Source organism: Sapajus apella, unplaced genomic scaffold (assembly GCF_009761245.1).
Source record: "Sapajus apella isolate SASKATOON/1434 unplaced genomic scaffold, GSC_monkey_1.0 scaffold8, whole genome shotgun sequence".
Classification (NCBI taxonomy): Eukaryota; Metazoa; Chordata; class Mammalia; order Primates; family Cebidae; genus Sapajus; species Sapajus apella.
The window spans coordinates 1551140-1575921 of record NW_022436948.1 but is presented as its reverse complement, the minus strand read 5'-3'; the positions used below and the strand labels follow the sequence as shown (position 1 = coordinate 1575921).

Below are 24782 nucleotides of genomic sequence, written 5' to 3'. Positions count from 1 at the left end.
GTTCTTGGTTAGGATGGCTTGGCGTTATTAAGATGTCAGTTCTAACTTAATTTACAAATTTAATGTGATGCTAATAAATATATGAAAGCAAAAGACTCAGTTTTTTTTTTTCTTGGACTGGACATGTTGATTCTAAAATTGAAATCGCATGAATACCTAGAAAACTTAGAAAAGAAAGAGCCAAGAAAAGGAAAATGGCTCTACTAGATATTAAAACATACTACAAAGACTCTTTATTGATAATAGTGTGTTGAGGCTGCATGAATAGCCAGACAGACCAATGGAAGAAATAAGCCCGCATATAGATGGAAATCTAGTATATGATAAACGTAGTATCTCAGATTGTTGGGTCAAAGATCGATTGTTAAATACATGTTCTTGGGACAATTGGACACCATTTTGTAAAAGATATCATTAGGATTTATACCTTACACCACATACAAAAATAGGCTGCAAGTGGGTCAGAGGACTCAATGTGAAAAAGGGAACTATTCCAGTGTTAGAAACATGGGTGAATATAACCTACATGTTGGGAAAGGCCTTTTTAAAGGTGTAACTCAGAATTCAGGTTCAATAAAAGAAAAGATGGATGAATTTAACTACATTACAAAATACTGCAACCAGCTTGGGCAACATGGCAAAACCCACTTGTACAAAAAAAATACAAAAATTATTTTGGTGTGGTGACATACACCTGTAGTCCCAACTACTTGGGAGGTTGAGGTGGGAGGATCACCTGACCCCAGGAGGTTAAGGCTACAATGAGCCATAATTGTGCCACTGCAGCCTGGGTGACAGACCAAGACCCTGCCTCAAGGAAAACAAAACAAAAAAAGCAACAAACAACTTTTGCCTAACCAAAAACAAAACAACACAATAAGGTCAAAAGACAAAAATACCAATTGTGAGAAAACCTTTGTAGCATATCATAAATATTTTAAAAGTTGAGGGGAAAAACCCCAAAATCATAGGGAAGTGGGAAAAAGGCATGAACAGACACATATGCACATACACAGGTGCTTAAAAATGGTCCATGAACTTCAGTAAGATACCATTTCTTACAGATTTGCAAATAATTAAAAGTCTCAGTTGATAGCTATCTCTAATAATGGTGCTGTTTCTCAGGTACATGTTTCATTGGAAGTGACATATTAAATAAAAGTGAAGAGGCAGTTGCCTTTTCAGCTTGAAAGAGCATTAAAGTTTATGATTGTTAACTTCTAAATTTATTCTCAGTGTGCTTTGAAATAGACTTTATAACAAAAACAACAGTAACTCTCCCTAGATTTCCTAGGAAGTAGGTACTGAATTCTCATGCACCTGCCAGGATGGACACGCTCTACCGTGGATTACTCTGGGCTGTTTCTCCTTCCCTCCAGCCACTACAACCACATCCCCAAACCTAGGGGTTGTTAAATTTTGGTAGTTTCCACACTTCAATTTTTTTCTTAGGATGGCTTTGTATTCATTATGGATTTCATAAGACACATGGCTGGAAGGTACCTGATACATATTAAACACAGAATTTAGTTAGAAGGATAGTATTCCATTGGTGAAGGCTATGTGATTGGAGCCCAAGCCAAGCCAACCAGAAGTTGGATCACCTGAGCAGGGCCCTGCAAATGCACCTGAAGGAGGTGGCATTGCTAGGACTCTACTTTTGGAGCCAAATCAATGGAGTCAAAAGGACTTTGAGTAAGTCCTTGCTCAGGATGGCACAGCTCTCAGCTGTAGGGCTGGGACCAGACCAGGCTCTGGGGTTCATGTGGGAATCACCAGACTGCCCTGCTGCCCCCTCCTGTACACCCGTGTGTGCGCGCACGTGTGCATGCATGCGTGTGCATGACCATGAGTTCTGTGGTACCACCAAGTTGTCATAAATGCTTTTGTTTAACAAGTCAGGAGCAGTTTCCCGTTTTGTAGACTGATTTTCTGTGACCTGGATTTTAACGTCCTGGTCAAAATGTAGAAAAGTATCCACCTTTCTTTATCAGCCTCGAGGCTGGTTTGTTTTTCTGCGTAGCATGCGTTACCACCTCCTGATGCTGCAGGTTCAGCTCATGTACTCTGCGCCCGCCAGGACTGGAGGCTTCGTGCAGACGGAGACTTTTGTTTTTGCCATATCCTCCTGGCATGTAGAAGGCACTCAAGTGTTTGTTAAGAATAAATGGGCGGGCTGTGGTATGTTTAACCTATCAGTGCACCTTTTGGTTGTTTCCAGGTTTGCTGTTAAAACCAGTGTCTCAATGCCCCTCTTTTTGGATGTTTTTGGTGATAGAGAAGCCAAAGCACACTGGTTTTAAGCAAAAATCATTTATTTATTCCTGAAATTTTCCTTTGAAAACTTGATGTATGAGGTTATATGTCAGTATGTAGTTTCCAGCCATACTGTGAGGAGTTTTCTCTTTATTTTTGTCTTTATAGACATTAGTGGAAAGCCAAAAGTAGTGTGGGGGCTACCACTAGTCACGTTTCAGCTGGAAGTGCGGTGTGAACATTTATTTTTGCCTTACAGTGCTCGCTCTGAAAAAGTCTGACCACTTTTATTTATATCTTTCTGCCCTATTAGCTGGGTGCAGGGAGAAAAGAAGCTCAAATTAGTCAGTTTGCTTTGTATTTATTTTTACTTGACCTTTTCATTTCCACATTTTGAGAAGAAAACGTGAGATTCTTTCCTCTGCATAATTATCTTACTTGATGAGAAACCATTTTCAGTCATATACTCTGAAAGTGGTGAAATTAGCCTCAGGGTAGCATGTTTAGCTTTTTCCATTCATGAAACAAATTTTAAAATGTTAATCTGTTTATTCTATGAAATAATTATTTTCTTATTTCCAACTAATTTGAAAACCAGTACATTTCTGTGCCAAGTAATTGCTGTGTTTTCTGGAGCATCCAGCAAGCCTCTGCACGGGTGTGGTGTCTTGAGGACCAAGATGTCAAAGAGCCAGTGAGGCAGGGGTGTGGAGGATTGCTTTACCCTTTGTTTTCTACTTACCTTTTTCTTTGGGAATTGAACTAGACAACTGCTACTGACAATAATGTATTTTCATCCCTAGGTGGTTAAACTCCTCACCTATAACCGTTTGAGGAATAAACCTAATATACTTAAGCACGTATCAATGCTTTTGGAAATTGTAATATTCTAGGAGTTGCTAGCATTTATGGCACTTTAAATATTTCTAGTCATAGTTGCTCTCAGGATTCATTTATTTTGATTAGGTAATTAATTTTTTACCATTATTTTAAAAAATAAATAACATTTTAATCATCTCAAGGACAGAAAGCCAAGATTCTTATGCTGCTTCCTAAATGCAGTGGGCACATCTCTGTCAGTTTTTACCTTCTGAAAGGTACTCCTGAGTGCTGTGCTGAGCTCTGCCTGTCTGTCCATGCTCTTTGGACATAAATCTCTTTCCTACACTCCCCCTGCAGGGGACGGTGCTAGTGAGAGCTCAGATCGAGAGTGCCAGAGCACTCTTTTGTCTCGCAGCTCATCAGCAGTGAGTTTTAAGACAATCAGGGTTTGCCTTTGTTGTTAAGAAGCAGGCAGGAGAGCATGCAGAGGAAGGTGCAGCTGAGTGAAGCATCACAGAGCCCACTGTGCCTTTCACCCGGGCCAGTCCCTGAAGGCTTCCTCAGGGTCCTCCTGTGAGCGTGGGCGCCTGCCGCTGACCTCTGTGGGTGATTTGTAATTTGAGCTTGTATCCTGCAACCTGTTTGTTTAGGTGTGCCTGTTTGTTTATAACTTTTTAATAGACTTTATTTTTTAGAGCAGTTTTATATTTACAGCAAAATTGAGGGGCATGTACAAAGATTTCCCATATGCCCCCTGCCCCCACACATGCACAGCCTCCGCCATTATCAACATCCATATCCAGAGCCATGTATTTGTTAGAGTTGATGACTCCACATTGACACCTCATTACCCAGAGTTCATCATTTCCATGACGGTGCACTCTTGGTGTTGGCCATTCTATGAGTTTGTACACATTTATGATTGTACGGATCCATCCTTACAATATGCAGAATTGTTTCATTGCCCTAAAAGTCCTGTGCTGCGCCTATTTTTTAACTATATAAATGCAATCAAAGGATGCATTTTTGTGTGTTTTCTTTTGCTCAGTATCACATGTGTGAGGCAGGCCTGTGTTGTTGCTTGTTCATTTTTATTGCTGTCCATAGTACACTGCTGTTCGACCATATCGTATATTCATTCTGCTGGCGATGGATATTTAGACGGTTCCAGTTTGGGGCAATTGTAAGCAAAACTGCTCTGACCATACTGACACATGTGTTTTGGTAAAGAAGCACACGTATTTCTATGGTGGATGGACTGGCTGTGAGCACACGCACTTCAGTGTGAGTGGTTGATGTTGGTATGGTGCCTGTTGGGGCACTCCACTGCCTGCTCTCACCACACTCCCCATGTGGCATTGACTGCTTTGGAAGTTTCTGTCTTCTTAATTTTTACCATTCTGGCAGGTGTGTGTGGTATTTTTCTGTAGTTTTGATTCTCATGGACCTGCTTACTAGTGAGATTGAGCTTTTGTTACATTTCATGGTCATCTGGACTCTTTGAGGTACCTCCCAAAGTGCCCAGCTACAGCTTCTGTCATCAGGGAAGGAGTAGGTATGGGAACAGTGTCTCTGCACATCTCATGTCATGCCTACATCCCTTCTTCAAGAAAATACTGGTTTTCCCCCTGAAAATTGATAGAAATTGGCTCATCAGTTTTTAGTCTAGCTCAGGTGTCTTTTCTGGAATTGCCTTTGTTTTTCAGTGTAAAGAGGCACAGAGATTTCATATCTGCTACAGATGAGTGCAGGTTAGCTAGACATGCACACAGGCCCTTGGTGGACTTTTCCCATCCCTGGGGCTCCTTATAACCCTTCTCTCTTCTCTTCCCTGGCCTTTCTAGGCTGGGGCCAGGGCTTGGGGTAAGGGGCAAGCCTTCTTCTCGGTGTGTACCTCTGTGCAGAGTTGCATGATGAGATTTGGATTCTATTCAAATGCAGTCAGGTAGAAATAAAGGGGGGATTGTCCTGGGTCCCCCACGTTCCTCTTGGTTGATCTGCCTGGGTGTGAGGAGCCGCCCGTCTTGGCAGACCTTTAGTTCCATGACCAATTTGGGGGATGTGGGCTTCTGTTGTAAATAGGTGACCATGTGATTTATGGCTTGAACAGGGACACTTTTGAGAGTAGTATAATCCTGCAATTATTAATGACCCCAAGATATGTGAGAAGCAGGAAGTCCTGGGGAGACCGGGTCATGATCCCCAGAGTTATGATCTCAAAGATGGAGAGTGTCACAGGGAGGAGGCCCCTCTATGAGTTGTGAGGAGACTACACGTGTCCTGTGTACACAGGCCCTAAGGGTTGCTAGGGCCATGTGAGTAGCCATAGGAAGATGGCTGGAGTTGGAGGCAGAATGTTTTAAGTATTTCACTAATCGACTAAACTTTATTTGTCTGTGAAAAGGGAAATCTACTTGCCTTGCTTGCATGCCTTTCCTAGGGAAATTTTGGGGACTAGGTGAATTTTAAGATATTGGTCAAAATGTGAATTTTTCAGTTTAATCTGAATTCTTTCCTCATCTGTTTTTTAAACCATCCTGGAAGGGAGTCTCTGTACAGCATCACCTGTTAACAGTGACTAGGAGGCTGACCTGAGAGTTGAACTCAGCAGAGCTTCTGATGTTTGAGCAGTGAGCAGTCCTGCCCAGAGGTGCCTCTGCAGCACACGAGCGTTCTTCAGTATCAGTCAGTGTTTAGGAAGCCCTCATAATGAATTAACACAGCTGCAGCCCAGTGACCCCTCTTTGACAAGTGCAGAGATTAATTTTAGCTCAGCAGCTTTCTAAATTTTTCCGATATTTCAAATTGGAAGTCACAAGTGGCTTTTACTTTTGCAAGCGATCTGCTGTTATGAATACCACATATAAGAAAATTTATAATTCAGTTAGTTAAAAATACTTTCAAACACCTGTTAAAGCACCAGAATTACTTTATAAATTGAGGAAACCCATGCCATCTAACACATATGTGCCATTGGTTGTTCTTTTAATAAATACTATGCTTAGTAGACATACTCTGCATATCAATCAGAGATTGCGATCCTAAATCAAAACTATGTATCCAGCACATTCTGATATTAGGCAGTGGTTTAGACCAGGGAAGGCTTGGAGGTTGTCTTGGCTCCTACCCTTTAAAAGGCTTACCAGCTTTTAGATGGAGTCGTAGATAAGACATGAATAGTAACAGAAAGGAAGCCTGGTTTATCAGCTGTATCAAGTCAGGACACAAGTATCCCCATTCACATTACTGAACTCCGGAAAATAGCAAAGCGGTATTGTGACATACTTGTCCACAGATACCACAGATAATCCCAGCACCCCTCTCAGAGTGGTGCCTTGGTGTTTTTGTTCATAAAACCTTGATGATCAGCCCCATCTGTCATCACTGGGCAGGTGGGTAGTCTGTATAGTGGATGCCAGGGTCAGGGGAGGGCTTTGCTTTTGCAGAGTCTCAGGGCTTAGGCTGACCACTTTTTTAAAGGTTCAATTATATTGAAACGAACATTAAAAATATTCCACATCACTTAATTTTTACTGCTTCAGGGCGTATCTGGGCTCTCCCATTGGCTCAGTAATGTGGTTGCTATTAATAACATTGCTGAGGTTGTCATTGCCACCTTAGCATTGTCATCATTACCTCCAGTAATAGCTAACATTCATTGAGTTCTTCCTCCATGCAGGAACTGTGCTGAGTTTTTTGCCTGCGTTATTTTTTTCAGCCTTTGCTGCAACCATCTGCAGCACGCACGGTTACTAACCCGCTTCTGCCAGAGGGAATGCTTGAGACACTGCAGGGTGACAGTAGCCCCAGAGCCAGGGGGCCATATCGCTGGATCTGCAGGCCAGCAAACTTCCAACTCGGTGTTCATAATCTTGGTCCTGGGGTTGCACTGACCTGTAGAGAGCTGGACGTGGAGAATGGATTGGAGAGCTTTGATTTGAAACAACAGCAAAGTGGCATGATCTTTTGGGAAGTACACTTTTTCAAGTCATGTATCTACTCACAGACAGGCTTTGTGAGCTTCTTGCTTTGTAAGGTCCCAGGGAAGATATATATATATATATATTTAGATGGAATCTCACTCTGTCGCCCAGGCTAGAGTGCAATCGCGCAATCTCACTGCAACTCACTGCAACTGCAGTGAGGTTGCTCACTGTAACCTCCGCCTCCCGGGTTCAAGCCATTCTCTTGCCTCAGCTTCCTGAGTAGCTGGGATTACAGGCGCCCACCACCACACTTGGCGAATTTTTGTATTTTTAGTAGAGATGGGGTTTCACCATCTTGGCCAGGCTGGTCTCGAGCTCCTGACCTTGTCATCCACCCACCTCGGCCTCCCAAAGTGCTGGGATTACAGTTGTGAGCCACCAGGCCCAGGCAGATTTAAGGCAATCAAACTTCCAGTGATAAACAATATTTGAACTTAGTCTATTCCTTTACCCTAGAAATGCAGAAATACATGGTTTTGGATGGTTGACCTCACTGGTTGGTGGGCACGAGGAGGTGGTCTGCTTTGGTGCTAATGACTGACTGTGAGTCACAGAGTGAGTGAATGCAGGGCCTGCTGTGGTAGGATAGCTTTCTGCTGATTGGATCAGCAGTGCACCAGCTTCCTCACAGGGCATTTGCCAGTCAGGGTGATGTCTCTGGATCACTCAACTTGTCCCTATCAGAGCAAGGAATAAGAAACCCAGTTAGATTGTCAGTATCATCAGATGCCATTTATATCTCAGTCAAATTAACGGTCGGATCACTAACTTCTTATAGGTATAGATCTTTTGACTTCAGCATAATCTCTTCCCCTTTTTCTACATCGTTGGGTTTTGAAGGAGTTTTACTATGTAAATCTTTAACATATTTACCTGTTTACTGTTTAACTTAAGAGTTGAGATAACTTTTAAAATTTGTGTCCGTTAAACCCAAGGACTCTTGCAGAAGTTGTGTTTTTTCTTCTTTCATCTGTACTGCATGTGAGGAATTATTCACTTGCTCTAAAGTTCAAACGTGTGAGTCTGTGGTCCTGTCACATAACACGTGATATTGTGGGTGGGTCCAAGAGCTCATGGCCTTGGTCAATAGGACTTAGTAGCTCACTTAATATCTGGGGCCAGGGTGTCACCACATTAAGTATTAGGGACACTTGCCCATCCTTTAAGGGGATTTTTCCCTCAGCAAAGTAAAATGCTGAAGAGATATATATTTGTAAATTAACTGATTTCACCTTTGTCATCCTCTTTTCACAAGGAACCGTATGTTGCATTCTTGTGGAGTGGAGACAAAGTCTTTTGCACAAGGTTGGGGCATCCTAGGGTGAAAAGGTAGGTGCTTTCGGGGGATGCTAATTAAGATGGTATCTACTGGCCGGGCGCGGTGGCTCAAGCCTGTAATCCCAGCTCTTTGGGAGGCGGAGGTGGGTGGATCACAAGGTCAGGAGATCGAGACCATCCTGGTCAACATGGTGAAACCCCGTCTCTACTAAAAATACAAAAAAAAACCATTAGCTGGGCATGGTGGTGCATGCCTGTAATCCCAGCTACTGAGGAGGTTGAGGCAGGAGAATTGCCTGAACCCAGGAGGCGGAGGTTGCGGTGAGCCGAGATCGCGCCATTGCACTCCAGCCTGGGTAACAAGAGTGAAAAAAAAAAAAAAAAAAGATAGTATCTACTGCGCTTCTCTCAGTGTCCCCAGGGTAAAATTCCTCAGGTGACAGTGATAGGAACAGCTGCTTGTCTGAGCTCATTTTTGTCTTCTGAACAGGATTGGCCTTGGAATTGGCCTTTTTTCCATCTTCAGCCCCAGGGTGGGGCTGGCCTGGGCACGGCCTGTGCCTGTGCATGCCGCACAGCAGCGCTCTTGTCTGCCTGCCCTTGCCTCGGCTGCTAAGTCTTTGGAGAAAACTCTACATTTGTGAGCTTCTTCTGAAAGATTTAGTCTTTTATTTAGAAGCAAAATATGTTTATTGTGAACTGTACATACTTTGCAGAAATGCATAACTAGGAAGAGACATGATTAGTCCCATTGCATAGAAGCAAATTTGTTATCATTTTGTGTGTTTTCTTTGTGTCTGTATTAGTTCCTTCTCACACTGCTAATAAAGGCATACCAAAGACTGGGTAATTTATAAAGGAGAAGGTTTAATGGACTCAGAGTTCAGCATGACTGAGAAGGCCTCAGGAAACTTACAATCACAGTGGAAGGGAAAACAAACACGTCATTCTTCACATGGCGGCAGCAAAGAGAAGTGCCCAGCAAAATGGGGAAAAGCCCTTTACGAAACCATCAGATCTCATGAGAACTCACTCACTGTCACGAGAACAGCATGAGGATAACTGTCCCCATGATTAAGTTACCTCCCTCCAGATCCCTCCCACAACACATGGGGATTATGGGAACTACAGCTGAAGATGAGATTTGGATGGGGACACAGCCAGACCTTATCTGTGTCTTTTTTCATATATATATATGTATTTTTTTCTTTTCGAAGCATGGTTGATAGACTGGTTACTCTACCTATTTCTGTAGGCCTCTCAGATCATTGAAATAAGATGTTGTACAAATCAGCAGATGACACTGGCACGTAGAGGAATGGTTTGTATTTTAATTTTCAGTGTATAACATTTTAGTAAAGCTTTTACTGGAAATGTTTTCTACCCGTATCCTCAGGAAGCCATGTGAAGTAGACAGCCTTGCATTTCGTGGATTGCTCTTGCAAACGATGAAGGAAGCAGTTCTGTTGGATGCTCTTCCCAGACACCTTCTCCAAGGAGGCTTAGCTGCTGCCCTTTTGAGTTTCCTTGGAGGACATCCCCCAAGGACTCTCTGGCTTGTCCTTGTGAAGTTGGTTTGCTTTTTGTGCCAGCTTTTTAGGAATATAAAACGTTGTATGTGTACATAGGAAAAATATAGAGGGATATATACCCACTAGTTTGTGTCAGCACTGGTTTCCAGTATATCATAGATGAGGAGTTTCTGTTATGTATATGGGATTTCTGAGATACACAGGGGTTTTCTGTGCACATCATTCGGTAATGCAGCCATCCCATCACACTCTGAATGTCAGTACAGATAGTGCCTTTCTCTTCATATGACTGTGACACTTTATCTTTTTCTTTCACAGTAAAAGTAAATCTTTTTAAAAATTCTGACTTTATATAACTAATACAATTCTCATGCTACTTCACTTGTTACAAGAACATATTGTTCTGTCCTATAGATGTACTGCAGTTATTTAATAATCTCCTATTGATAAGGATCTCCTGTTGATAAGGAGATCATTAAATAACTTGTAACTATTTTAAAAAATGGAAGTAATAACCAGCACATGGTAAAAAAAACACATTCTAATTCATGAATGGGTATAAATTGAGAGATTTCCTCTTCCTGCTTTCTTTCCTCTCCCCACAAGCTGTACAGGTAAACAATGTATAGCTTGTGGTTTCTTCTCTTGTATTAAGTTCTTCTTGTAGTCACCATTATAGCTTTAACTTTTCTATTTGTGAGTTCATGTTGGGGGTCAACAGGCAGTGCCTTCACACTCTTAACTTTTGGTGAGATTTATATTGACAAGGCTTAAAACATTTGTAGTGTTCCCCATCTGTCATTAGGCTTCCTGTGCTTTTTCTGCAAGGGTAGTCTAAACATTTTAATATAAGGAAAGCAACATTTATAGTATTATGATAATATATTTTGCCATAGAACCAAGTGGTATGAAGTGGAATCCTCCCTCACCAAACCTTTGCCAATGAAAGAATATTGAGATGGAACTCCAAGTTACTCTTCAGGTGTCCGCTATTTCTGGCTGCCTCAGTTGCCATGGTTTCTCCTATCCCATGGTGTTTGTTTCTTGGATTCTATTTTTGTTTTGCTGGAGCACCTCCTTAATCCACTTCCTTATAGAATGCATGGCTGACAGACTTCTTGGGTTTTTGCACATAATGTTCCAACATGCAGTTATTTTGTTCTCATACTTCTTGATAATTTGGTGGGGTTTAGACTTCTAGGATCATGTAATTTTCCTTTTGAAATCAGTAAATACTCTCTTATTTTCCAGAGTCTAGTGAGAAGTTGTATATCTGTTTGATCCTTGTTCTATTGTGGGTAAATGTCTTCTACACTCTCCTTCTCTCCCTCCCTGGGCTTCAAGTCCTGACGGTGTGATTTTTCATTACCCTACACCCTGATCTGCTTCCCTTTCAGCCTGCATGTCCATATTGGGATCACCCCTTTGAAAACCTCAGGCTTTCTTTGGAGAGGGATTCTCAAGTTTTAGCCCAGGAATAAAAGAGCTACCCATGGCTCCTACTTCTTGGGATGTTAGGAAGACCCCTTACCTCTCTTATCTTGCTCTGCAGTTTTCTCTGCTTTTCCATGTCAACCTGCTTTCATCTGCCTTATGCCCTAAAGTCCCAGGCAGGCTTTCTTGCCTACTGCTAAATCCCTTTGTAAATTTTTAGCACCATGCACTATTATGGTTCATTCACCACCAAAAAGTACCTCTTCTGACATTTTAACAGAGTCCTGAGAAGGATGGAGAGAAGATACTGTGTACTTTATCACCATTTTGAATTAAAAGCCCTTTTAATTCATTAATTAATTAATTTACAGGCAGGGTCTCACCCTGTTGCCCAGGCTGGAGTGCACTGGTATGACCATGGCTCACTGCAGCCTCCACCTCCAGGGCTCAAGCAATACTCCTGTCTCAGTCTCCTGAGTAGCTTGGACCCCTGTCACGTGCCACATTTGACTGACTGATTTTTAAATTTTTTGTATAGATGGAGTCTTGCCACGTTGCGTAGACTGGCCTTGAACTCCTAGGCTTAAGCCATCCTTCCACCTTGGTCTCCTAAAGTGCTAAGCACGCCACTGTGCCTAGCCTAAAAGCCTTTATAGATCACTGTCAGTGGCAAAATTAGTGCCTTGGTCACCTTTATCAGTGGCTGTTCTTGCTCTCCAGTAGAAATATCACTCAACATTATCAAAGAATTGGGATGAAGTTAAATGAGCCAGTTCAAGTACATTTGATATGTAAGTCCTTATGAGACATGTTGTACTTTATTATGTAAGAGTGTGGCCATAAACTTAAAAATAGCTGGGTAACTTTGTTACCCTTGCCTTGATGGTGTGTTGCAAGTTAGTTAAATTTCATATATTCTTCATCAGCACATTGCCAATAAATGTTACTACTGCATCACAATTTAGGGGAAGTTCTATATATCTGTTTTGAAATAAAGATGGAGGTGACTTATGATACAAGTTATTGAAAAATTATGGCTCCTAAAATTATAAATTTTCATCATTGTATACCCAAACAACCCACATTAAACTAGTGTGAAAATGAGAAAACTAACATTGAAATTATAAAAGCAAGAATGTTGGCAATTAAAATCCATTATAAATAAAGATGTCATTGATACTGAACAAAATGCTGTTTCTGAGGATGGACTTTGTGGCCCCCGGACGCGGGCTTGTTACCGAGCTTTGCACAGGAGCCTCACTTCTTGGTACTGAATTAGGACCTCCCTAAAGTCTAGTAATACCCATGTTTAGGTTATAAATTATGATTTTAGTGCCCCTTAATGATTCACTTCGTAGGTTGCCATGGACTAGCCCTAGTTGTACTGAGAAAAGAAAGACTACGAAACTTTGTTAAGTGCCAAAGAAAGAATTGGGCTTTGGGTCATCTCATAGTCCGTGGTGCGGGCTGACTTTGGCCTCTAGTCACAGATCAGTTTGCATGTCAAATGTTGGCAGTCTCTTGGGGTATTGGGTTCTTATGAATATCTGATTAAATCCATTTACATTTTCACTGTAAAAATGCTTCTGTGCATATGAACACACCATTTTGTATGTGATTTCACACTTTTCATGGGCTTCCTGAAGCCCATTTGTGAACCCTTGACTAAGAAAGCCTGCTCAAGAGAGGAGTATGAAGCCACCCTTCCTCTGTCTCCTCCTGGTGCTGACTCAGGATCCTCACATGTGTGTAAAACACACTGAGAAAGCCTGTGAAGGCCAGGCATTTCCCGTTTGCTTTTGGTTCTGTTCATGATGGCTTTATCACGGGCACACTAGGACCCTCTGAGGACACCACCCGTGCCACCACATTGCTCTGGGACAACTTCCAAGCTTATTGCCCTCCCCAAGTAAGGGAAGGAATGTGGAGAAGCTGTGTGTGCTAAGCCTTTATTTTCATTATTGGCAACAATGTTTGTTTTCATTTTATCAGCTTCTTTATTTCTTTATCCTCCATTTTGTTATCTTTCACAGGCAGTATGGATTTTGAGAACAGTGTGAAGTTTATTCTACTAACAGAAATTTACAAAAATACCAATTTGAATGATTGAGAGATTGAAGTTAAAGAACTCTTGAATAGAAATGTCACTGTTAGTTCAGTGCATTGATTTATTGTCACATCTGAAGCCAGCTGTGCATTCTTGGTATGTGTGTATTCAACTCAGGTGTGACCTACTGTCTTTTATATGTCCCTGGATTTAAATTTGCTAATTTCGTTATGATTTTTGTGTCTGTATTTATAAAAGCCACCAATAGTTAATTTCTGGAACATCCTTGACAAATTTTACTACCAAGGTTATACTGATCTCATAAAACAAGTTGGGAATGTTCTCTGTTTTTTGTTCGCTGGCACAGTGTGTGTAAGATTTGGGCTTTTACGTTATTCCGCCAGTGCCTTCACATGCTGCTTCCTTTTATATCCACTCTCTTTTGCTACATATTCTTTGTCTGCAAGAGCACAGTTCTTCTGGAATGTGTCCCTTAGGATTAACTATCTCAGGAGAATGATTTGTGTGAAAACATCTTTATTCTTATTGTGGAAAGATTGTTGTTAGGAGTAGAGTTTGTTTTCCTGTCTACACACTGAAGATTTCATCCTGCTCCTCTAGCTCCTCTCTCCCCTGGGCTCTGGTCGTCTGCTCTCAGCCTGACTGTCCCCCTGTACTGCCGCTTCATTTCTCTGTGCTGTGTGTGTCTGGGTTCATGTTTATTTGTATTTACTCTGCTGCAGGTTAGTTGGGCAAATCTGTTTCTGTGAGATACAGATTACCTTTTGGTATTTTCTGTGTCTTGTGTATCTCTGCATTGCTTTCTGGGTTATTGCTTTAGTTCTACTGCCCAGTTTGGCCATTTTCTCTTTAGCTGTGTCTAATATGCTACTAAAACCTGCCTACTGAGCTTTTAATATTCGTCATTGTATCTATTATTTCTGTAGGGTCTGTCTGCTTCCCCACCCCCTCAAGTCTGATTGGTCATTCTTAGTTTTCCTGTTTCCCACCTGTTTGTATTTCCTTGGTTGTTGTCTGTGGTTCATATATTGTGTGTTTGACTTTTCCAGCATGCTCAAGGCTGTTTTCCGAGCTGCATCTCCTCCTCTTGGGGTGATCGGCTTTCTGTCCCCCATTGTTGCTACTAATTCTTAGGACTCATAAAGCCCTTCAAATGGCAGTTACTATGAAAAATTAGAAAGAAGCCTTCTATGTAGCTCCCTCCAGTTGATTATTTTCTCTTGACCTGTTCTTTACTTGCTATGAGCGTATCATACCTCTTATTTCCTGAAATAATGACTGTCTCAAAACAGTGAAATCTGATCATTTGACCATATTTATTTAACTGCACACCTGTGTAATAGTATTGACTTTATAACCCTGCAAGGTAGAAAATGAGAGTTTAGTTTTTAGTGGAGCAGAGCCCCAATTTCCACAGCCTAATTAAATTATAATGATAAATACCACTTTAAAAGGAAGCACAGTTGCTTCATTTAATCAATATGGTGATTACTGGCACAGAAAACCCGTCAAGTGCTGTGAATGATAAATGTGTTTTCATACAACTTGCATTGTACTTGCTGTTGGTAGGAGGCATGTAAAATCCTCAATGGTCCTTCTTTTCATAGCATTGCTGTAGTATTGGAATTTCCCTTTGTTAGTAGATAGTGGGTTATAAACCCATGTGGAAACCCCCTCAACTTGACGAATTTGGGGTCGTGCTATTTTCAGAAGAGGATTTCCTGAAACTGGGAGCAGTCACCCAGAGAAAGCTCTGGGAAGATGGTAGTGCTGGGGTTGAAGCTGAGCTGCCGGCCCCTGGCTTGTCAGTGGATGGAGACCAGAGACGTGCAGAGCTGCTTATCCCACAGTACTTCCCTTTCCCCATCCACTTTTTCTGGTGGCTCACTCCCCACCAGTTTCACAGGATTGCTCCAGGCAAATGGAGAAAACGGTACAGGTTGAAGCTCTTGGCCCTAGCTTGTGAGCTGGCTTCTTAGCACCTCCAAGCACGATCTCCTTGAACATAGTCTCCTCAGTCTCTCTCTTTTTGGTGAGGAATATAAAATTTCTAGTTGCCTTTGCGCATAATCTGGTAACTTTTCTGCACCTGCAGTTCATTAGTTCTTTTCTGACTGTGGCAGATAGTTAGCGGGTTGCAGTTGTTGGTTAGTTGTTTCATATGGTTGATCATACAGCAGCTACTTGGTCCCATTGTTATTGTTAGTACTCTGTGAAGCTAGTTGTCATTGCTGGCATTTTTTTTGTTCCATTGTCTAATTATTTGTTTTCTAATACATTTTTATTATGAGATACCTTTCATAAAGATGAGTACATATCTAAGAGAATAATTTTAATTGCATGTCCATGTAACTCTCACCCAGGTTAAATAGATATTGTGTACCTCACAGTTTCCTTCATGCTCTTTCCGGATGACAGCTCCCCACATCCATACACACATCTAATATATACTATGTGTGTGTATACATATTTTTTTAGTTAATTAATTAATTATTATTATTTGAGACAGTGTTTCGCTCTGTGGCCCAGGCTGGAGTGTAGTGGCATGATCATAGCTCTCTGCAGCCTCAACTTATCAGGCTTAGCTGATCCTCCCACCTCAGCCTCCATGGTAGCTGGGACTACAGACATGAGCCACCACTCCTGGCTAATTTTTTTACTTTTTGTAGAGATGGTGTTCTCCCTGTGTTGCCCAGGTTGGTCTTGAACTTCTGGGCTTAAGCAATCCTCCTGCCTCTGTCTCCCAAAGTGCTGGGCTTACAGGTGTGAGCCAGCATGCTGGTCCTTGGGTTTTTGAGACAGGGTCTCACTCTGTCACCCAGGCTGGAATGCAGTGGCAGGATTATGGCTCACTACAGCCTTGAACTCCTGTGCTCAAGCAGTTGTCCTGCCTTAGCCTGCTGAGTAGCTGAGACCACAGGCGCACACCCCCATGCCTCGCTGTGTTATTATTTTTTTGTAGTGATGGGGTCTCCATGTGTTGGCCTAGGCTGATCTTGAACTCCTGGCCTCAAGTGATCCTCCTGCCTTGGCTTCCCAGAGTGCTGGGATTATAGGTGTGAGCCACTGTGCCTGATGATAGCCTATATTTTGAAATAATACTGCCCTTTTCTTTTCTTTTTAATTTTACCATGTAAGAATACATCCCCAATCAATATAGTTCAGTTTTGCCTGTGGTGGAACTTTATCCAAGGGGAGTCATCAGTATATTCTTTTGTGTTTCTCTTGATTTATTAATGAGATGAATTACATAAATTGATTTTCATACACTAAGTCATGTTTGCATTCCCATCATCAATTCAACTTGATCGTGCTTGATTGATCACTTTAAAAAATATTATTGGATTGAGTGCAATCACATTTTGTATAGGATTTTTACATCTGTATTTGTAAGACTGGCTTACCTCTTAATTTCTCATCTTCACAAAAGTGTCTTGTTGAATGTTGGATGTAACTTTCTAGAGAAGCCATCTAGGTAGGCATGGAGTATTCTTTGTAGGATGATTTTTGTTTACTGACTATAATCCATCCCTCCCTGCCTCCATTTCTTCCTTCCTTTTTTTTTTTTTTCTTAAGACAGGGTCTCACTCTCTCTCCCAGGCTAGAGTGTGATGATGTAATTTCAGTTCACTGCAGGCTCTGGCTCCTGGGCTCAAATGATCCTCCTGCCTTTTTCTGTTTTCTTTGAGCTTACTTTGCTTTTCTCTTCCTGACTTGAGGTAGGCACTCACTAATTTTTTTTTTTTTTTTTTTTTTTTTTGAGACAGAATCTTGGTCTGTCACCAGGCTGGAGTGCAGAGGCCTGATCTCAACTCACTGCAACCTCCTCCCCCCATGTTTAAGAGATTTTCCTGCCTCAGCCTCCTGAGTCACTGGGACTACAGGTGCGTGCCACCACACCCAGCTAATTTTTGTATTTTTAGTAGAGACAGGGTTTCACCTTGTTGACTAGGATGGTCTCTATTTCTTGACCTCGTGCTCTGCCCACCTCGGCCTCCCAAAGTGGTGAGATTACAGGCATAAGCCACCACGCCCAGCCTAATTTTTTTACTCCTATTCTAGTTTGAGCACTGAGCTATACATTTCCCTCTGATGTACTGCTTTATCTGTGTGCCACACAGTTCCATACATAATCTTTTCTGGTTTTAAATTCTAAATATTTTCTGTTTTCTGCTGTGATTATTTTGTCTATGCATTATTTGGAAGTGTATTGCTTAACTCTCAAATGTATGGGGACTTTCTAGTTACACTTGGGCTATTAATTTCTAGGCTCATTGTGTTATGGTCAGAAGATGAGCTCTGTCTGATTTCAGCCACTTGAAATATGTTGAGATTTTCTTTATGGCTGGGGTATGTTCTATTTTTAGAAGTGGCACATGTGTCCTTGAGGAGCTGATGTATGATGCACTGTTAGGAGTGTCTTATGTGTGGCTGCCGTGCCCCTTGTTAATTGTAGTGCAGATCTTCCATCTCTCTACTGTTTTGTTTTTTCGGACACTGTCTGCTGTCTGTCACCTGTTCCTCTCCACTCCCTCCATGACAAAAAGACTCCTGTGTCTTTGACCATCTTTTATTGCAATCCTGCTGTGATCTTAGTCATGGGACCAAGCACTCTACATCTGTTCCTCCATTTAATCCTCACAGCATCATCTGCAGCGGGTGTTCCTTGCGTCCTCATCCTGTCCTCATAGGAGCAGGCCTGGAAGGGGCTGAGTCACTGTTCCAGTCACTCGGCTTTGAGGCTGCAGTCTAGGGTGGTGGCCTGGACCCCTCTTTCCTGGAAGTGATGCTTTTACTGAAACCCCTTGCAATCCCCCGGCAAGTATGGCAGTTTTACCTCAGTTGGTATGAATATACTCAGATTAGAGGCAACCATTCTAATACTTGATGTTTAGACTTTGCAACTTCCAAAATCCATCCCACATATCACCTGCTCCCTCCCCAGAGAGGCTGGGCTTCCCATCCAGCTTCCCATCCTGCAGACAGCCCAGGGAAGTCAGATTTCTTGACCAGGCTTGCAGAATTGGTGGGATGTGATGTGGGCACTAGAACCCAGTACTGTAAATCCTGGTTTCATGTCCTTTCTGCTGTCTTTTTCTTTCTGTGTTTAGGCAGTGGTCTTTTTGGTGTGTAAGGCTTCTAGAATGGATTTTATTTCTCTGTGGCTCTTTGGATTGAGGGAGGGGCTTGATGCCATCTGCAGAGAAGCCTGCCCAACTCATGCTCACTCGGGGGCCTCACTCTGCCCACTGGGGAGAGGCTGTGGCAGAGCTGGATTCTGATTGATAGGAGGCAGTGCTGAAGGTCAGAGGCCAGCACTCTCACACTTGATGCTCTCCACCCAGGCATGGTGATTAGGACCACTGCAGAGGGTGATTTGGGAGCTTAAATCTGGTGTGGTGATGAGAGGATCATTGATAGTGGGGACAGTTCTGGATATGTGGTTCACATCCTTTGTGCTGGACAAGATGACTCTGTGACCTGTAATTCCAGGCTGATAGAGCATTTTCAGTGACAGCCCATTTGTCTTGGTAGTGCCAGTGTAGGACACAGGTGAGCCTGTCTCTCTGTGTGTCTTAGGCCTGTCCTAGCAGACGAGCTGTTGTATGTTCTAGATGAGTATCAGCTGGTCACAGGTGGGAGGTTTGGAAGGTAGCCTCCAATCTCCTTTGAGGACTGCAGCAGTGACTGGGGCAGCAGGAACGCACTCTGATGGCCTGGCCAAGTCTGCACAGCAGGAGCCGAGCCACATTCACAGGCACCTCATCCTCCACACTTCACCTCCTTCCTCCAGGTTCCCACTCCAAAACCCACTCATCCCTGGAAACAGCTCCAAGAGACTTTTCTTTGGAACTCTGCAGTGGAGAAACCCATTGCAGACTTCTTCTTTTTGATGTCAATTTGCATTTCAAGAAGAAAATGTTAATACTCCATATTGAGGTTTCATACGTATATTAGAATGTAGAAACATTTTCTCTAATGGCTTGCTGGTAGAAAATGTTTTCACATAGAGCAGAAACGAGATGGAGATACTGCTTCACAGCCTCTGCTCCAGAAGCAGAGGTGGCCTGTAGCTTCCAAACCTCTGCAGAGCAAGTGCAGGGATGGTACATCTCTGTATCTGGACTCACATTCACATGTGTGCATGCGTAGGGGGCATGTGCGTATTGTAAAAAAGATGAGTAAATCTGAGTACTTTTTACATGAGTACTTCTGCCTGAGACTTCACTCCTCAGCGTGAGGCCTGGCACGGCTGATGCCAGTATGTTGGGCGGCAGTGATCTGGCTGCGTCTGTCACAGTGCCTCTCCCTGCTACGGGCAGATGGAAGAAGACGACATCCAGTGTGCAGATCCCCTTTACAGATTCGGAAGAATACATTCAAAATAAACTTGTATTTAGGAAGACTTTTAATGAAGACTATTTATTGTTATCGAGTTTACTTCTGAAATGGGGAAAAAGCTTTTGATACTGAATGAAACAAGTGTGAAGTCCTTGAATCTCTGTTACACAGAGTGGAGCCTTTCAAGCTGGCATGGAGAGCTTAAGGAGCGACTGAGGGAGACTGACGCTGGCCACCTGCAGAGTCCTGGTTACTTCAGTGCTGCTAAGATATTCTCTCATTCCACTCACACCGAAGGAAGCTGCCTTGGGATCGGAGCAGACATAAAGCTAGACAAATTTCAAGGTAAGTAAAAACCTGCAAAGATCTGATAAAATCTAACTGGTAAAAATGCCTTTTTCTTGATGCAAACTGCTTAATTCAGCCTTTTGGCTTGCCTTTGAAAGGTGCTTTATTGAACAGCACAGATTATCTGTTACTGTTGTATTTCTAATCTTACTGCAGCCTTAGATTACTCATGAGACCCTGTTTCTCTTTCTGGGGTGGTACCTGCTGCCCTCCAGTGGCATATATGGCACCTGCCACCCTCTTTGGGATCACACCATTTCTTGAGTCAGTGCTTCATGCCAGGCAGTAGACTTGGTGAAAGCCGTTTACCATCAATTATTATTTTCTTAGAAGTAATTAAAAGAAAATTTCCCTGTAATCCTGGCACTTTGAGAGGCAAGGCATGTGGATCACTTGAGGCCAAGAGCTCGAGACCAGCCTGGCTAAGATGACAAAACCCCATCTCTACCAAAAATACAAAAATTAGCCAGGCATGGTTGTACACACCTGTAGTCCCAGCCTCGGGAGACTGAGGCAGGAGAATCTCTGGAACCCAGGGAGCGGAGGCTGCAGTGAGATAGGTTGCGCCATTGTACTCCAGCCTGGGTGACAGAGTGAGACTCTATCTCAAAAAAAAAGAAAATTTCTATAGTACTTATTTTTAGTGACTATCCCATGATTCAGTGTCTGCTTTTGAGAGAAGCTGAGTCAAATACTAAGATCCCAGTAATGTTAGTATGGTGTCAGGTTAATTTACTTATAACCAGCTGAGTGACTAACTCAAGAAAATCCAGTTGTACATTTCCAAGGAAGCTTTTTCATGGGTTCAGATGAGGTTAGGGGAAGGAGAAAGTGTCAGAGGGCCACTGCAGGATTGAAGAACACAGATGTGCTCCTGTATTCATTTGCTCTGTGGATATTGACGAGCACCCACTGGGTCTCAGATGCCTTCTGGGCATGGCAGGGACTAGGAGCTCGCTTGGCCGCTCTCCTGTGAGCCACTCACTGGACATGGAGGGAGGGGATGGCCATGCTCCTACCTGGGAGTTCTGGATGGCATGCAGAGCCGTGAGGAGGGGGCAATCACCAGGGCATGAGTTTGGATGGATGGGAGTGGCTGGGAGCCTACGGGGGACACCGTCTTTGGGGAGTAGAGACATGCCCATATCTGACTAGTGGGTTTTGAGTTTGTGCCAGCAAAGGCCCGACTTGCCATTTCTGTCTGTAAATGTCAGGAATTTCAGATAACTGGTTCCCCAGTAAGACCTTTAAAGGTGGTTTAGCTTCAACCGATGCTTTTTTTGGCAGGGGGAGGGGAGGGTACACAGGCAGTCCAAGTATGGGCAGGTCAAAATCAAGTCACCTTTATCTTGGCTTGTGCCAGTGGGACAGAATTTTATTTTCAGCCATAACGCTTCTTTTAACTTAATTAGTGATAGGAAATCAGCTTCTCTGTAACCAGAGGTTATTGAAAGAATGAGAATCCCAGAGTTGGAATGAGTCTGAAAGAGACATTGTGATTTAATATTGCCAAGTTAAGTGTTAATTTATGACTACCTATTTTTAACATGCCATAGAGGAAAGCATTGCATTAATTATGCTATATATGTGAAATAGCAAGTATTTTTATATAATGTAACTGTATACTAGAAAAATGAATTATTTATAATTCTTTGTACCAATAAATTGTTCTTAAAAGCATAGAAATATAATCAGGCCAGAAGGAGATATCTAAAGCATGTGCTGAGAAAGCAAAACTAAAGAGCTGGAAATTATAAAATATTACGACATGATGAGTCACATCTCCTCCTCCTGATTCTGTGTTACTAAATGTTAGCTGCAGGATAGAAATCATGTCTTTCCTTTCTTTCATAAAATAAGAGCTAATTTCGACAGCAAACAGTTTGGTGTGTTATTCTTTTCCCTCTTCATGGTGATTTAAATAAAAATAAATAAACATGAAAGATTTTGGCTGAAAAATCTTTGGAAGCACGGCCGTCCACGGTCTCACTGCACCATCGGATTCTCTCTGAGCCTCCCTCTTGGCTCCTGCGTTACTGTTGTCTGTGCAGTGTAGCCACACGTTCACTGTAGGTGTGGGCATTATTTTTAGTTTCAGACAGTCTCACTGTTTTTGCCTTTCTTTTTCCTTGAAAAGACTGAAGTTACTTCTTGTGTCTTTTATACATGAGATTATCTTCTGAGGCTGGAACATCTCGGAGGGATACATAGATAGAATTCCTATAATAATTCCGCTGCTCAAAGGGAATTGCTGAGAAGGGCTTCAGGAAACCTTGACTCTTATCTAAACTTGGAAGGCTTTCTCAGTCTTTCTCATTGCCACCACACACCACATCTTGTTTTCTTAACAAATATTTATTAGCTGATCTTTTTATTTTAAAATGAAGCTCATAGAAGGTATTACCTTATGTAATTATAGCAGTATCATGCCCAAGTGTTATCTAAAGAGAAATTGAAAATACATAATAAAATGTTTTTCTATGCCACTGTGTGAACACAGGCACTCCTGCTTTCACTCAAACCACTGAGTGGTATGGGGTTGTCAGTGCAGGCAGATATGGGGTACCGAGCTCGTGGCCTGACAACCATACGCAGTGGAGCTGGGTGGTATTACTTTCTAAAATGGTCAGCCCTGAAGGAAGCAGCATTCAGTCTTCCCTATCTCTAGATAGTCTCTGTATTTTTGGAACATTGAGTGTATACTAAAAGTGTAGAAAAATGCATTATGTGAATCCAAAACTCAGCTGGGTCTGGGCTTAGACAATTATGAACAGCCTTTCCACCTGCATTGAAGTCCTTATGGGCAGGACAGTTTTTTGTTTCTGGGATGGTGCTGCTCCCTCCAGGGGGCTTAGGATTGTCCATATCACTGTGATGCCTAAGCCACTTCTCATGTTGCTTCCTGTGGCTACCACCAGGCATCGCTGCCACCTCCTGCTCTGTGCACAGTGTGGCTGCCTGATCGACTGTTCAAGAACTAGAGTTCTCTTGAAGCCTTGACTGAAAGGAGTAGTGAGGAGCGGCATGGAGCCCAGTGCCAAGAAGCAGCCGTGTCTTTAGGCGCTTTTCAGGAGAGCTCTTGGGGCCAGAAGGAGGGAGCCATCACTGACCTCTGTCCTGGTGCCTGGTGGTGTCCTGGTGAGGAGCTCCATGAGCCTCTGTAGGGCTCTTCTCTGCACGGAGGTCCTGGAGATGGGCAGTCTGGGTGGATTGTCAATCCACTGAGGGCCTTCGAATGAAGCACATTATTTAAGGGCACTAATTCTGCATCCTCAGATATTGTGACAAAAAGTGGACATTTTTCTTCCTTCAAAGTAATTTATTGACTAAAATAACCAATTGAGCAAAGGTGATGCTTTAGTACCTAAATATTCCAGAATATTACTGACATAAAGTAAAAATTTGGCTAAGAACAAGAAGTCTCTCAGAACGTGCTTTTCTGGCACAAGCCCCTGCACCAGGAAGCTATCTGTGTGGTGTTTGGCCTGACTGATTTGCATCAGCTTAAGGGCGCTCAGGCGCATGGCGTCCCACTGTAAGGTCAGCGGAGGGAGAGCAGCTGGCCAGGTCAGAGGATTCATTTCTGTCCAAAGCTTTGTGGGGAAAATATGGCTTTTCCAGTAGCCTCTGTCATTCCAGAGAGTTTTAAGATTGCGTTTATTTGTTCTTCTACTCTGGAACTATGAAGCCAAACCAAAGAAATGTTTCCACACCAGGTTTTGCCCAGAGTCTTTAGGAATGTTTATGAACTTCTTTAACTTGAGGCCCTTGCAATTTTCTGTGCCCCTGTAAGGTACAGAATAGGGGACAGGCCTGCTCCCTTGTGAGGGCTGGATGGACATTGGCTCCACTGGGCAAGGATCCTTCCTGTGGATGGCTTAGGAGATGTGACAATTCAGATGTGGGGTTGGTGGCACATTTTTTTTCCCCAGTTATATCCAAGTAAAAGGAGGACACATTCTTACTGAACCTATGCAATAAACTACATTGTCAGGAAGAGTAAAGCGTCTTGGTGTGAGTGTTCCTCAATTCTGAAAGTTCAGGAGCACTGTTACATTGCAGCTTTGAAAGCAGTCTACTGAATTTATGGCTAGAGATAGATGAAGAGAAAGAGAAGGGGCTTCCTTGTGCACACATTAGTAAATACAACATTAAAGAGAATACCAGCAATATTCCAAAGTCACAATCTGCATTTCCCTGCCAGCTCCTCAAGTCTTACTTCCTGTCTGCTGGCTTGTGGCTCATCAGTCAGTTGTCATAGTCATGTGCTTCCTGGCTCAAAGCCCCTGGGAGCCCAGCTCATTCCCCTGGTGGAGTCGGACAGTTGTTGAAGGGGTATCAGGTTATGTTCAGCAGCCTGAGCCCGGTTCTGTTCCTTGTAGTGTCAGTAGTGAAGGTGCCTGTGCATTCATTTTCTGTCGTGCAGGGGCTGCCGGCGCATCTGACTAAGGGTCCTCTAACAAGCCCACTAGCTCTTGGCAGAGCTCAGTTCCTTGTGGCCATAGGCCTGTGGGGCTTGGCTCCTGGAGTCTGCCCATAACCCCTGCCCTGTGGTCCTCTCCACAGCATGGCAGTTTGCCTCTCAAGGTGTATAGGCAAGGGTCTCCCCTCTTCCTTTCCTTACTGACTTATCCTGTCTTTCAGGGCTTTACCTGATCAGGCTGGACCCACTCAGGAAAATCTCCCTTTTGATGAACTCAGTCACCTGATGAGATG

The 24782-nt window shown here is 42.9% G+C and overlaps 1 protein-coding gene across 10 annotated transcripts in view; it reads left to right on the top strand.

Annotated features, from left to right (window-relative positions):
• The window catches only part of ADARB1 (adenosine deaminase RNA specific B1), a 148088-nt gene that overhangs the window by 33680 nt on the left and 89626 nt on the right, over window positions 1–24782 (top strand). Inside the window, exons 2-3 of one of the 10 annotated variants that reach the window (XM_032276722.1) lie at window positions 8320–8393; window positions 19890–20063. The exons of 1 other annotated variant lie outside the window; for it this stretch is intronic. Coding sequence is in view for 3 of the 9 variants with exons in the window: in XM_032276720.1 (XP_032132611.1) it covers window positions 19826–20063 (238 nt within the window). In the remaining 6 variants the exon portion in view is untranslated. Of the gene's footprint in view, window positions 1–7407; window positions 8394–17380; window positions 20064–24782 lie in introns of those variants that run through there. 8 more of the 10 variants (XM_032276721.1, XM_032276723.1, XM_032276724.1 and 5 more) reach the window with 8 other exon arrangements.